Source organism: Leopardus geoffroyi, chromosome C2 (assembly GCF_018350155.1).
Source record: "Leopardus geoffroyi isolate Oge1 chromosome C2, O.geoffroyi_Oge1_pat1.0, whole genome shotgun sequence".
Lineage (NCBI taxonomy): Eukaryota > Metazoa > Chordata > Mammalia > Carnivora > Felidae > Leopardus > Leopardus geoffroyi.
Genome location: NC_059333.1, coordinates 153,960,344 through 153,975,788, shown reverse-complemented (window position 1 = coordinate 153,975,788; position 15,445 = coordinate 153,960,344). Strand labels below are relative to the sequence as shown.

The following is a 15,445-nucleotide window of genomic DNA, read 5'->3' as shown; positions in this document are numbered from 1 at the left end:
TGGGGTGATGAGTGACAATGTTCTGGAATTAGATGTTGGTGACGGTTGTACAACCTTGTGTATATACTAAAACGACTAACTTCCATATTTTTAACAAGTGAATGTGGGAGCACCTGGGTGGCTCAGTCGGTTAAGCATGTGACTCCGGCTCAGGGCGTGATCTCACAGTTCGTGGGTTCGAGCCCCACGTCAGGCTCTGTGCTGACAGCTCAGAGCCTGGAGCCTGCTTCATTCTGTGTCTCCCTCTGTGTCATTCTGTGAGATTCTGTGTCTCCCTCTCTCTCTGCCCTCCCCGTCTCACACTCTGTCTCTCTCCCTCTCTCTCAAAAATAAGTAAACATTAAAAAAAATTTTTTTTTCAACGTTTATTTTATTTTTGGGACAGAGAGAGACAGAGCATGAACGGGGGAGGGACAGAGAGAGAGGGAGACACAGAATCGGAAACAGGCTCCAGGCTCTGAGCCATCAGCCCAGAGCCCGACGCGGGGCTCGAACTCACGGACCGCGAGATCGTGACCTGGCTGAAGTCGGACGCTTAACCGACTGCGCCACCCAGGCGCCCCTAAAAAAATTTTTTAATAAAAAAAATAAATGAACAGGTGAATGCTGCACTACATGAATCTCAATTTTAAAAAAGAGTGCAGCATAAGGGAAAATATTCACTAAACACAGTGTATATTCACCACATAATCAATACATACATGTGCATGATAAATGCATATCATGTATATTTTTAAAAGATCCAAAGGACATGAAACAAAATATTAGCAGTGAGCAGCCCTACAGGTAGCTTGTAATTTTTTTTTAACATTTTCTGTGTTTCACAAAGTCTCTATAATCTAGTACATCTAATCTGGGCTTTTCCTGGTTCTATAACCAGAAACGTATACACACAGTCTTCCCTCCATCCCAAGAGAGGAGGTGGGAGGTGGGGTCTATGCAGTCGCTGTCCTCACGGGTTACTTAGCCAAAGTAACCAGAACTGGTCCCAGGAACAACTCCCCCTGCCAGGCTCTACCATGCCAACCATAAAGGCTGTTGGCCCCGGACCAGCAGCGCTGAACCAGGGGGTCGACCAGAATGAGGAGCTCAAATTACTTTGTGCCAGCTCTTCCTACACAACCCAAGTCTCAGGGATAAGACCACAGAAGAACAAGAAGTCGAACTGCTCAGGCCCAGCCAGGTCCCACAATTCAAATACAACATCTGTGAGGTCTTCTGGAGCCCGGGAAGCTGGGCTGAGTTCTGTGGCGTCCCCTGCACTCTGGGAGACCACCTGCCCTCCGATCATTTTCTGACTCCTTGGCTGAACAAATCAGAATGTTAATCTAATTTCACAGTGTGTGTGTGTGTGTGTGTGTGTGTGTGTGTGTGTGTGTGTCAATGCGCATGTCTATGTGTATGTGTGGTATGTATGTATTTTCTCTTTCCACCAAACCAAAGCCAAGCTGAGATGCATCTAGAAAAAGAGCATCTATCAAATCCTACAAGAAACATCAGACGTAAATGGTGAAATATTAGAAATGGTCCCGTTAACTTCAGAAATAACAGGCATCTGTTATAAAGTCTCCAAAATCTAGTACATCTTATGTGGACTTTAACAGATACCTGTTAAAGCTACTACTTAAGATCCTAACCAATGAAATACAACAGGAAAAAAGAATGATAAATATAGAAAAGAAGATAAATACCACCCTTATCTGCAGAAAAATGCCAAAATCTAAAAGTTAGAATGTTCGGCAAGATTGTTAAATTGACCAGATCAACGTATAAAACCCTCTATACCAGTAATAACTGGCATCCTCTATACCAGTAATAACTGACTAGAAATGTAAAATAAATAAATAACCGAATGGGAAAAGGGGGCAGCCATGAGAGTAACAAAAAGTAGAAGATCCCGAGGACCAATCTAAAAGCTGTGTAAAATGTCTGGGGAAAATGATAAAATATTATTGAAGGCACTAAAAGAAGATCTGAATAGAGAAACATGCCAAGGTGATGGCTCAGAAATCCCAGTGATGGAGAGATGTCAATTCTTCCCAAAGAGCAATAAATTCAATGAAATTCCAATCGAAATTACAAAGAGTCCGAGAATCTGATGACTATGGTAAATGTGATATCGTGATAATAGTACGAGAACAGACAAATGAGACAAATCAAAGAAAACCGCGAGTCACAGATGCAGGAGAAAAGCAGCCTTACAAATCAGAGGCAAAGGAGGGCCAAGAAGGGAATGGCGTCAACACAGCTGATTCTCCTTATGGAAAAAAGTCAAATTAGATCAGAGAAGAAGGGTTAGTTCAATAAAGACACTGTCACACCACACACACGTTTTAGATAGATTAAATTTAGTTAGTTAAATTTACCCAAATTTAAATACCCGTCTACAGGGGTGCCTGGGTGGCTCAGTCAGTTAAGCGTCTGACTTCGGCTCGGGTCATGATCTCCCAGCTTGTGAGTTCGAGCCCCGCGTCGGGCTCCGTGCTGACGGCTCAGAGCCTGGAGCCTGCTTCGGGTTCTGTGTCTCCCTCTCTCTCTGCCCCTCCCCTCCTCGTGCTATCCCTCTCTCTCAAAAACAAATAAACATTAAATACCCGCCTACATATAAAAAGCAAAATTTAAAATCACTAGAAGATTATCTAAGAAAATATCTTAACTCTAGATCAGAAGAATTTCGTAAGACACAAAAGAACAGATCTGAAAAGAAAACACTCATAGGTTAAATTTTAAAGTATCTTCCTACTAAGGAGCACCATTAAGTATATACCGTTTTACCATAACAAAGTTAAAAAGACATGCCACAGAATTGGGAAAAAGATCTGCAATAAACATACTCAACACAGGATGTGAAGGCAGAATTCATAGAGAATTCTGAACAAATCCGTAAGAAAAACAACTCATTAAAAAGGCAGGCACAGGAGAGCAGACAATTCACAGAATACCGAATAGCCAGTGAACGCAGGAAAGGATGCCACATCTCGGGAAAATGGAAATTCAAACCATACCAGATGTCATTTCACACCTACCCCAGGAGCAAAGCAAGAGGCTATAAGAGATCCAGAGAGATCTGCTCAGGAAGGTTCACTCTGGGATCACAGTGAAAAACTGCCACCAGCCTAATGCCCGTTACTGGAAAAGGAATAACAAATCGTGGTACAGCCATAAAATAGGACGCTGACAGGAGTCACAACTGCAGGGACTAGAGCTCCACATTGTCAATATGCACAAATCTCAAAACATAGCATGAAGCAAAAATGCAAAGTGGCAGGAAGGTATGTCTGGCACGATGCCATCAGGTAGAGTTTCTAAGCGTGTAAAATGATCCTCTCTTGTTCACGGACACATGCAGGACACAGGGGGGTGAACGTGCGAGCATTCTATAAACCACAAAGGAAGGACTCCAGCGCGGATGTCGTGTTATTCAAACCCTCTGCCCCTTGGTGTTCTTTGTAAAATGGGAAGGATGCCTAACCGGCAGGGTTTTTGCGAGGATCAAGCACGGGTGCTCTGCGTCAGCTGCCTGGCGCCAGGAAGGGGCACGGCTGAGGTTCAAGTTAAAAGCACCTGAGTGTGTGCCATTCCCGACTGCCTCCTAGCCCTCTCTTTTGGCTTCTCCTGGAGAGAAGTGCCGCTTTGGGGATTAGTAACTGGTCATCGGCATATTGCCGTATATGGCACGAGCTCCTGCTTCCCAAGTGTTTCAGCAGACGTTCCCAAGCACTTTCAGTGCTCCCCTGGAATGTTCTCACGTCATGGCAAGGTCCCTAGGATGCACCTTCCGCTCGGCCGCGGCTTGAATTATCAGCCTAAGGATGAGCGGCAGCCGAAACCGCAGGATCTCTCGTTCATGGGCTCGTTTCCTCACAGACTCCAAGATACTCCCCTCACTTCAGCTACCAAAGCCCAGCAGTGCCAGGCCAGCGCCCAGGCACCTCCCCTGCAGGCAGGCACGCAGCCCGGACATACCCGAATGGGACCTGTAATTCTGGTACAGCTGGTGGATCTTCTTGGGCTTCCGGACGGCACACTGCTTGTCCGCGGTGCTTTTGCTGGCGTAGTGGAACAGAGAGCGCAGGTCGCTGAAGCGGAAGGCCACCCCCTTCATGATGCTCTGGGCCGTGTCCCCCGTGAGGAACATGGCGTTGGGGTCATTGATGCATTTCATCAGCAGCGCCAGCTCGGCTTGAGTGAAGTCCTGAATCTCGTCGCCATAGAGCTCGTGGATGGACCACGGGAGCACCTTGACCTTCGACAGCCTGCAGGACAGGTTGTACAGAACGTCTTCTTCGTCGAAATAACCTTTCTGAGACCTGATCTGCTCGTATAGGCAGAAGAGACCGTAGATCTCGCTCCGGTCTTCCTGGAAATTGGGGCATCGCTTCCTCCCTAATTTCTTATATGCTTCTTCCGTGAGTCTCCCCTGTGGGCAGCTGAGGGCCTCAAAGGACCCCTTCAGAAAAGATTTGATCTCTTTCCAAATCAGTGCAGGGTTGTAGGAGGTTTTCCCTTTGATCATTTTGGGCCATATTTCATTGGCGAACACCTCAAATGTCACATACACCCGGGGGTCACTGTCGCACGGACGCATTTCCGCCGCCCTCTCCTCCTCACCATTGTCGCCGTCCGCCTCGGCCTCCTCCTCCTCCTCCTGCCAATTGGGGATGGTCACCTCCTCCTGTGTGGACCATCCCACGATGCTTCTTTTCAAGCTGCCGTCTTCGTTTCGCAGAAAAAATGGCTTGGGCAGAGAAGCATCCAGTAGGAGGAGCAGCTGCTTGGAAGTGACAAACAGAGGAAAGTTCTCGTCCCTCAGGTCCTGGAGTTTGTGGACGTTGGGTTCCGGGGGTCTGTAGTGACTGGTGGCCTTGGTAGACTTGGAAAGCTCGATGAAATTCCGCTGTACCTCCCGGCACAGGACGTGGTTCTTGGTCACGAAGATCTGATGTAAATGCTCCAGCTGGCGGAGATGCTCCGGGGTGCGCGCTTCGGCCCCCCGGCCAGGCCCCCCCGGCTCCCCGCCGGGTCCCCCCGCACGGGCTTCAGGGTCCTGCTCCTCGTCTGTGCCGTCCACGGCTGCCACCTCCCGGGAGCCCTCTGCTCCCTCCTCCTCCTCCCCTTCCTCCTCCTCCCCTTCCTCCTCCTCCCCTTCCTCCTCCTCCTCTTCCTCTTCCTCCGGACCTGGACCCTCCTTCCCGGGGTCCACTTCCAGCCTTCTCTTCAGCCACATCTGTCTGGTCAGCAGCGGGCTTCCCGCCTGCCCGGCCTTTTCCCAGTAACCGTGGAAATTCTTCCACAGCCGGTACAGGCAGCAAGTTGTCTTTCCGGTGCCGCTGCGGCCGATGAGGATGATGGGCTCCAGCGGCCTGGGGTGGAGGCCGATCACGGCGTGCTCGAGTTCGCCCACCCGGAAGGGGTACTCCACCGTGGCCGTCGTGTCGTTGAGGATGTTGAAGGCCATGCTGGTGCTGAAGCTGTGGAACTTCATGATGTTGTACTCGGTCTCCACCGCGCTGGCGGGCGGGAAGTACTCGGGGTCCGCGTGCCCCCGGCCCTTCTCGGCCTCCGTGTCTTCCACGTAGCAGCGGGGTATGCGCTTGAGGACCTTCACGTTGGCCGACACCTGGCCTTGGTGGATGCCCTTCAGCTTCTTCCGCAGGACGCAGGACTGGCCCCGGTTATAGGCGCTGCAGATGGCCCTGATGGAGTCCGACAGCTTGCAGTGGTCCAAGACGATGTCCCAGATCCGGATGATTTCTGTGTAGACCCGACCCGACTTCTCCGGGCAGTGCAGGGTCCGCTCCGTGGTGATGACCTTCTCCGGGTTCTCGCTGCATCGGGGGGAGAAGTCGATGGCCAGCTCCCAGAGCATCCGGGCCCCCTTGTCCAGCTTGGCCTCGAAGAGCCGGATGCTTCCTTTCAGATGTTTCAGCCGCTTCTGGAGGCCTTGGGTCCACTCGCCGTTCCCCAGCTGCTGGATGGCTAGGATGACTTTCTTCTTCATGACCTTAGTCATTACCTTACTGGACAGCTTCTTCAGCATTTCCGAAGTGCACTCGATCTCCCATGTCATGTTCTCGAAGTCCTGGAGGCAGGCCTCGATCTCCTGCGTGCTCCAGCTGTCCAGATCGTCACTGCCTTCTCTCCCTCTGTGGCCAGCGGGAACGAGCCGCGAGGCCCCGAGGCCCGCCTGAGCAAGTCCACCCCCTGCCTCGAGGATGGTGTGGCTGTTCCCACTGGAGTCAGAGCCTCGCGCCCCCAGGGCTCGCTGGAGCTCGTCCTTCTTTACCTCCCTACCAGCTCCTGTCTCCAGACGCTCAGAGCCCTGAGAACAGTCCTCTGGGAGGGACGGATTCGGTTCAAGCTGCTGAATTAAACCCGTGATGTCCCGCACCAGCCGGTCTCTCAGAGAGCAGGGCCTGGCGGTCCCCCGCTCCTGCCTCGTTCCCTGTGCATCCGGGAGAGTCTCCCAGCTGTCGGGGACCACAGCTCCTTTGGGCAGGGTCCTGGCGTTGACGCTGCACGACAGAGACTTGGATGAAACCTGGGACCTGAGCTGAGACGTGTGACCGGGGGCGGCGGGCCTCGGGAGCCTCCCCGGGTGGGCGGCAGAGTCCTGCCGGCTCCTGTGCCTGGACTCCGCCAGAGCTTTGTTCCAGGCCAAGAGCAGGGCATCGTTCTTCTTGATCCGGTGCCGCACGTCTTTGCCTTCTTTGTTCTTCAGGTTGAAGTTGATGTCAAACTTCACCAGCAGGTCTATTAGCTTCTTCATGCGCTTCAGCATGCCCTTCTGGAAGAGGATGTGCATCAGCGTGTTTCCGTTGCTGTCCTGGGTGTTGGGGTTGAGGTAGCAAAATTCAGCGGGGTTGGACCAGAAGAGACCCAGCAGGTGGCTGAGGAAGTTAAAACCGATGTCAGCTGAAAGACACAAACCAAACCCTGTGAGGGCTCCGTCGCTCTCCCCAGGGCACAGAGACCCCTGGATTTGGAGAGACGCCAGCCAGGGGCATCTCAGAGCACGAAACTTCCCCCCAGTACTTGACAGCCCAGGGGTTCCCAAGCAGGGACGGTCTGCTCCCCGAGGGACACCTGGCCTCGTCTGGAGACACCGTTGGTTGTCACACTTTGGGAGGCGGGAGGGGCATCTAATGGGTAGAGGCCCGGGATGCTGCTAGACATCCTACAATGCACGAGACAGCCCCCACAGCAAGGAATCGCCTGGTCCAAATGTCAATAGGGTCAAGGTTGAGAAACCCTAAAATAGTTTCATAGCATTCCTGACGTAAGATTTTGGTCAGGGCCCCTGAAAATGGTGTCGATAACCGGGAAGTATTTGTCGGCTACGGACAGCCAGGTGAAGAATCAACCCGCGCCGACCTTTCACCGTGATGGTTGCCCCTTCTCGTCAAGCTATGGGCGAGGGCCCGGGAGACAACAGGTGGGCCTGACCAAGAAATGGGCCTTTTTCGGAGCGCTGGCTTTCCCCACAGGAGAGACAAAAAAGCACGGCATCAGTTCTAATGCCCAGCTGCCCCTCCGAGGAGAAGACTGCTTAAAAAAGAAAGGCCTACCTCTGATATCTAAAAAGATGTGGAGCGCTGCATGCAGAGGGGTGTCACCTTCCGTGAGCGTGATACCGCGGGGGTCCGCACCCTTGGTCAAGAGAAGAAAAGCCAGCTCAAAGTCCTCGTGCTTTAGGCACAACACAAGCGGCGTCTCCTGCCCGTCCTGGAGCCCCTCGGGCAAGGCTGAGGAGGCAGAAGAGAGACACCCGTGAGCTGCATCCCTGTGACGGGGTACAGCCTGGCTCACCGGAGGAGGAGGGGCCCCCTTCTGCCACCTACTCCAAGAGCTGACGCCGACCCGGCTTCTGAGCCCCTCTTACCTCCATCCCTTCCGGGAGGCGAAGGCTTCCCAGAGCCCTCCGGGTGAAAGCCCAAGTCCGCGGGCCGTGCCGCTCCCCACTCGTCTGCTCCCCCTCACATCTTCAGCACTGCCCGGGAGCGGGGACAGGGCTCGTGAACAACGCAAATCCCGGGGCCTGCCTGCCGCCCTACCTGACACACAGTCGGTGATCAGGTGACACGAGTATGGCGTCCCCGCATCTTTTGCGTCTACCAAGCTTCTTCTTGAGGATGCCCTTCTACCCTCAAATGCCATCTTCCGTGACACCTCTCCACCCCCAACATCGGCTTCCTTCTAGCCCCGTCCGCACCCCCTCTGCACCGCAGGCTGCTGACCTCCACCCCTACACTCCGCACACGCCCCCGGCAGCCACACATCACTCTGTCCTTGCCCCCCCTCAGAACCCGATTCCAGGGAGGCGCTTCCTAAGTGCTCGCTGACTCGGGCACAAAAGAGAAATCCCATGACGGCCAGGGTCCAGGCAAAGGTAGTAGTAACGCTCTGCTCCAGGAAAGGGTTTATTTTTAAAAAAAAATTTTTTTTTTTCAACGTTTATTTATTTTTGGGACAGAGAGAGACAGAGCATGAACGGGGGAGGGGCAGAGAGAGAGGGAGACACAGAATCGCAAACAGGCTCCAGGCTCCGAGCCATCAGCCCAGAGCCCGACGCGGGGCTCGAACTCACGGCCCGCGAGATCGTGACCTGGCTGAAGTCGGACGCTTAACCGACTGCGCCACCCAGGCACCCCACGAGGAAAGGGTTTAAAGACATTAAACTACGGGAGGCATTCTATCTACCTCCTGGAAAATGTGGGTACAGCCAACGCCTGCAGACTTTGTGTGGCACTTTGAGAGCTGAGGACCAATGAACGGCCTTCCGCCTTAAACAGCCAAGCAAGCAGAAAACCACACAGCCACGGTGCTCTTCCAAGAACCTGCATGCATGAACTCATTTTATACTCAAAACAACCTAAGAATGGGGGGCTGTTATCATTCTCATTTTATAAAGAAGGACGTGAACGCAGAAATAGCATGCCCGAAGCCACACAATTAGTAGTGGTATTAGTTGGGGGGGGGGAGGGGGGAAGAGAGGGAAGTGGGAGGAGGCTGGTGCTCCCAAATTAGTTTTAAAATAAACCCAATCCGGGCCACCTGGGTGGCTCAGTCGGTTGAGCGTCCGACTTCGGCTCCGGTCATGGTCTCGCGGTTCATGGGTTCGAGCCCCGCATCAGACTCTGTGCTGACAGCTCGGAGCCTGGGGCCTGCTTCGGATTCTGTGTCTCCCTCCCTCTCTGGCCCTTCCCCCGCTTGCACGCATGCTCTGTCTCTCTCTCTCAAAAATAAATAAATAAAGTTGGAAGGAAGGAAGAAAGAAATAGAGAGGAAGGAAGGAAGGAAGGAAGGAAGGGAGACCAACTCAACGGCTCACTCCAGACATACACTGAGCCACATACAGGGATTGTGCTGATTACAACGGCAGATGTTTCCACCCAGAAATTGTTTGGCCATTTCTTTAAAAACAAGCACCAAATCCCAGTCCACTGACAAGAAAAGAATGCCAGAGTTTGACAGGGATGCACACAGCATCCTGAGCAGAGGGAAGAGTCCGGCCGGCCATCGGAAGGAAAAGACTGCCGTGGGCCACACCCAGGGCCAAGGGCCCCTCCACGCACCTGAGGTTCCTCACACAAGGCAGAGGACAAGACAAGAAAGGTAAGCGGAATTCACGAAGACGCAGAGAGTTCCTACAGGCCAGCACCAACCGACAGGGCATTAACCGGGCCACTGTTGCAAAATGAGACGCTCCCGAAGAAAAGAATGGGGCAACATTTAGAGGAATCTCCAAAACCAAGTGAAAGCCCCACGACCAGCGGTGGCCTGACATCCCAGGGACAAGCCTCCAGTGCTCATCACGGGCCTTCTCACCTCCACTGTCGATGAGGCAGCCCAGGAGCTGCATCCTCCGAGGGTCCCAAGCGCTGAGGCGGGGGATGAGGGCGCAGAGGTCAAGGTCGGAGAAGTTGCAGCCCTTGAGGAGGCAGTCGCCCAGGGGCGGCTCCCCATTCACCTTGCGGGTCAGCAGCAGAAGCACTTCAGGCCACTTCTGTTTCTCCAGCAAAAACTTGATGAAGGTGTTGGCGCAGTCACGGTTAATGTCACAGACCAGGTCGGGAGGAATTTCTTTGAAAAATAAGAATACACCACATGCCCCAAAAAAGGTGCATATGATTTCTGAACGCAAATACCGCTCAACACATTTAGGCATAATTAACAGGAATTTACCGGTCAGTGTTTGTAAGCACTGGGGAAAACACAAACAAGCCATTCCTTTGAGCACACGACTCAGCCACTCATAAACATCAGTAGCAGCACCGGCCATGTGACCCTCTTGGGAGGGTTAGAAACACTCGAAGGAGAGTAGAGCCTGGCCCCGAAGGAGGGCAGAAAGATGACTGTGTCTTAGAAGAAGACGTAAGTCAGGCCATTCTTCAGAGGTTAGAAGGCAAGAGCCTGACTTAAGTCTTGCATAATATTAAGAGTGTCTTCTGCTTAAGGAACACTGAAATGCAACGAGGCACTGAAGAATAATTACAACATCAACAATTGCCGGCTGGGAGCGAGAGGATGGTTTAACCCTCAATTCCTAATTTCACATCACGAGATGCCAAGTATTTCCATCTGATCTCTTGATGTATTCCATCAGAGACAAGATAATGTTATCCCAGTTCATGACGCTGGTATAGCCCATGGACGGGAAACTTCTAAAAGAGGTCCTCAGTAAGTAAATTGCCAGATTCAGCAAATAAAAACATAAGATGCCAGTTAAATCTTTCACGTACTATTTGGGACACACTTAAGCTATATTCATTGTTTATCTAAAATTATAATTCGAGGCGCCAGGGTGACTCGGTAGGTTAAGCGTCCAACTTCTGCTCAGGTCATGATCTCACAGTTAGTTCGTGAGTTTCGAGCCCCGTGTCGGGCTCTGTGCTGACAGCTCAGACTATCTCCATCTCTCTGCCCTTCCCCTGCTTGTGCGCGCTCTCTCTCTCTCTCTCTAATATAAAATAAAACATTAGGGGCGCCTGGGTGGCGCAGTCGGTTAAGTGTCCGACTTCAGCTCAGGTCACGATCTCGCGGTCCGTGAGTTCGAGCCCCGCGTCGGGCTCTGGGCTGATGGCTCAGAGCCTGGAGCCTGTTTCCGATTCTGTGTCTCCCTCTCTCTCTGCCCCTCCCCCGTTCATGCTCTGTCTCTCTCTGTCCCAAAAAATAAATAAATAAACGTTGAAAAAAAAAATTAAAAAAAAATAAATAAAATAAAACATTAAAAAAAATGTTAATTATAATTCAACTGGCATTCTGCAGTTTGTCTGGCAATCCTGGCAGTAAGAAAGCGGGGAGGAAGAGAAGAAGGGAAGAAATCAGGAGTCACCTAAATTAAGAGCAATTTAATGTGCATTGCTGGTTTTTCTTCCCACCTTTCCCGAAGATTTCTAAAATAAACACTCACTTTAATATTGAAAATAGTCATTTGAAAACGAGAAAAACAGGACCCTGGACGAGGTGCTCTACACCCATCATCTCAGCAGGTAGGGACCCTAACTAACCAGGGTTGAGGAAACCGAAGGTCCTGAGGTTAAATAATTGGTCCAAGGCCACAGATCCGGTAAGTGGTAGAGGTTAAGATTCAAATGCAAAACTCCAAGCCTGAAACACAAAGGTCTGCTGCATACCCTGAAGAGCATTTTCCTTCCACTGGCTACTCCTTCCTGCATTCTCTGGAAAAGGAAGAAATCTCAGCCCTTTGGATGGTCCAAGTGAATGTGTTACAGCCCATACTGACTGCCAATTTTAAAAGTACTAACTTTCACCTACTTAGGGTTTCTAGAATCTTCCCTAGTTATCTAGAATGTGTCTCTGAAGTTCTTTTCTAGAACTTTCCTGATTTCCCCCTAATGAAAAAAATTACATTCAATTCTACAATAACTTTATATCCCAACATTAGCCACTATCTATAGAAGAGAGAAACATCTGTGGTATTTAAAAAACGATCATACATGTAAAACTAACTGTTGCAGGATACATGATAAACCAGAAACAGAGGCTGATGCTGGGGATGGGATTTAGGGACTAAAGTTCAAGGTGCATGATCTAGACTTCCCACCGAATAATGTTCTGTGCTGTTGGAATGTTTTACATGTAGCTCATCACTTTTATTTTTTTTAATTAATTTTTTAAAGATATTAGGAAACAGGGGGAACCTGGGTGGCTCAGTCAGTTAAGCATCTGACCTCGGCTCAGGTCACGATCTCTCGGTTTGCGGGTTCGAGCCCCCCGTCGGGCTCTGCGCTGACGGCTCAGAGCCTGGAGCCTGCTTCGGATTCTGTGTCTCCTTCTCTCTCGGCCCCTCCCCTGCTTATGCTGTGTCTCTCTCTGTCTCTCAAAAATAAATAAATGTTTAAAAAAATTTAAGGATACTAGAAAAGAGTTTTAGTGAGCATGAATCATCTTTGGCACAAGCGAACGTTGCGAGCAAAATTACCTTGCAGAGAAGAAAGGAGGCGTAAGAACCTTTGAACAACTTCTTGCTTCAGAAAGTTTTTATGCAGCAGCTGGTTTCCTGAGTTCATGTACTTGACCAGCTGCTCGGTGGCCTTCCGGAAAGTGTCGGTCTCACTAGTGGGTCCATCACCATTGGTCAGTCCTACAAAACAAGCAGACGATGCTTCTGAATACAGGGACCACAGCCGTGGCAGGTTGCAAAAACCACCCCAGTTCTCCACCCCTCCGTGTACGCCCGTGCTTTGCCAGGTGACTTCGCATCACCTTCCATCACGAGGTGGAGCCTTTTCTCCTCCCCACCCTGGCATCTGGCCTGGCTTCTGGACTTCTAGAATGCAGTGGGTGTGATTTTGATGCTCGTTCTGAGGCGGGGTCTCAAGAGGCCTGGCTTAGTTCTATTTGCTCTCTTGAGACCCAGGCCTCTGCCATGGGAATAGGTCCAGTCTCGTCCTTGGGAGGACAAGAGACAGCATAGAACAAAGAGGAATCAGTCCAGCTGTCCAAACTGAGGCTCCACAGACGTGAAAGGGCCTGGCCAAGACCGGCACGTCCACAGACACTTGGAGGAATTCAGTTAAAGCTACGAGAACAGCCCAGCCTAAACTACTGACCTACAGAATCATGAGCGAAATAAATGCTGGTTGCTTCAAGAGACTACGCTTGGGGAGCGATGTGTTACATGGCTATAGATAACTGACATAACAACAGTTCGGGGAAGTAAGACAGCAAGAGGAGGGCTTAGCACCACAGTAACATCCAACCATACCCCAGCCACCCGTGAGTCTTACTGGCAAGCAGGAAAAAGCCAAGAGGAAGGAGCCACCTCTCTGGCCAGAGAATGGAAGACAATACCCCCTTGGTTCCATTTACTTGAGAAAGTCGCCGTGATTAGAAAACCTCCGCAGAGACAATGTTGAAAAGGGCAAATGTTTTATTTTGCTATCAGGTGATATACTCAGAAAGCGCTCGTGCTTACAGCGGAATCTTACTGAGCACATAGAATGTGTGTTTTCACACCCAGTGGAAAGGGCCTGGCCCACGGCGTCAAGGGCCATCACATCGTGCAGAGACGAACGAATATTCAACGTCATGTTCTAATAGAGCAGGGACGCTTTAAAAGAGATGAACTAGTTGAAAATGAGAAAAAGATTGAAAGCATCCTGTCTTCATCAGCTTCCCCAGCAGCAGGCCCCGAGTCAAGGATTTGTGTGCAAGCTGTTCATGAAGGAGGCGACCAGCGGAGAAATGGGGGAAGCAGATTAGGGGTCAGGGAGGAAGCCAGGTGGCCTTGCCTGAACCCACAGGGGAGCTCCAACGTGAGTACTCCTAACAGGTGTCCCCATGAGAAGTCAGGGAGACGGGCTTTCAAATGCTCACCTCACTGTGTCACTGGCTACCGGCTGCCCTGAGAGCGTGTAAATTCCCAAGCACTCCTGGTTGGAAGGAACACAAGCAAAACTGGCTCCATAAGCTGGTCTCCTTGAGAGCAAGCCTTGGGTGTTGGCTTCCCAGACTGAAGGCACAGCATGTCAGGGAGCACACAACAATGCTGAAAGGGACCCAGGATCCAAGCACAGTTCCAACCTTACCTGCTGTGCCTTCTGACACACACCTGGATCCCCTTTCAACACATCAAGTCAGAGCACCAGAAACACACACACATACACACACACAGCAATACATACTGACATCGGGGACAAACGCACTTTGACCTCTACTCAAGAGACCTCCAGGTGCCAGACAGAAGCAAGACCCACTTTAGCACCATCCTCCACAGGAAAAGAAATGGAAACCGCGTGACAAAGGAAGAGCTACATCACCTCAGCCAGAGACCCAGGAAACGTGTATGTGGTGTGACACTGACTGACTAGCACCCCCAGATCGGCCCTCCCAAGTTCATCCTAAGATGCCAACGAACACACAGAAAACAGTGAAAATTCATAGAACAACAGGACCCTTGGAAAAGGAGCAACTTCCATCAGTCTCGTGTGCCCGACCTCACGCCATTAACAGCTTTTCTAGAACATCATTCTTCCACTAGGGAAATTAGTATAAAAGTCTTCTTGAAACTGAACAGAAATATACTAAGCTTGACAATACAGACAATTAGATGCGGTTGTATAATAAACGCATGGTTGTGTGGTTCTGAAGAGTCAAGCAGTGGGTCAGAGAAAATTCCACATGTCAGGAAAGAAACCAGAGAATGATATCAACAATGTAAAGGTGCGTAAAAGGGGGCGCCTGGGCAGTTCAGTCGACTAAGCGTCCGACTCTTGGTTTCGCTCAGGTCATGATCTCGTGGTCTGTGAGTTTGAGCCCCACATCTGGCTCCGTGCTGACAGTGCGGAACCTGCTTGGGACTCTCTCTCTCTGCCTCTCTGTCAGCTCGTGCTCTCTCTTTCTCTCTCTTTCCCTGTCAAAAATAAATAAGTAAACTTAAAAAATTGTTTAAAAAGACACATAAAAGGAAAGGTGCTAACACACTGATGATGGTATTTCTGGGCAGACACAGGCGACTTGCTTATTACTCTGAATCTGTTTTGTTCTAAATTCTCCATAAGCTTAATAGGAGACAAGAGAAACATCAGAATATAAAGTTGCTTATACATTATAATCACATATTTTTTTTTAAGATGATTATGTAAGTGCTGAATAACAACAACAAAAAGACTGGATAAAATATGCCAAAGTATAATTACAATAAATGTTTGTTTTTACATAAAACTCTGTTTTTACAAATTTTCTACAATGATCAGGTTTACTAGATATATACATAAGCAGATTTAAAATTAAAAGTTGGGGGGGCGCCTGGGTGGCTCGGTCGGTTAAGTGTCCGACTTCGGCTCAGGTCACGATATCACGGGCCCCACATCGGGCTCTGTGAGGACAGCTCAGAGCCTGGAGCCTACTTAGGATTCTGTGTCTCCCTCTCTCTCTGTCCTTCCCCCACTCATGCTCTGTTTCTCTCTGTCTCTTAAAA

At 50.4% G+C, this 15,445-nt stretch overlaps 1 protein-coding gene across 1 annotated transcript in view; it reads right to left on the bottom strand.

Annotated features, from left to right (window-relative positions):
• Positions 1-15,445, bottom strand: part of TRANK1 (tetratricopeptide repeat and ankyrin repeat containing 1) — a 100,529-nt gene that overhangs the window by 31,398 nt on the left and 53,686 nt on the right. Inside the window, exons 10-13 of the mRNA XM_045436633.1 lie at positions 12,446-12,607; positions 9,829-10,083; positions 7,569-7,745; positions 3,967-6,915 (exon numbers count right to left, since the gene is read on the bottom strand). Coding sequence (XP_045292589.1) covers positions 3,967-6,915; positions 7,569-7,745; positions 9,829-10,083; positions 12,446-12,607 — 3,543 coding nt within the window. The remainder of the gene's footprint in view (positions 1-3,966; positions 6,916-7,568; positions 7,746-9,828; positions 10,084-12,445; positions 12,608-15,445) is intronic.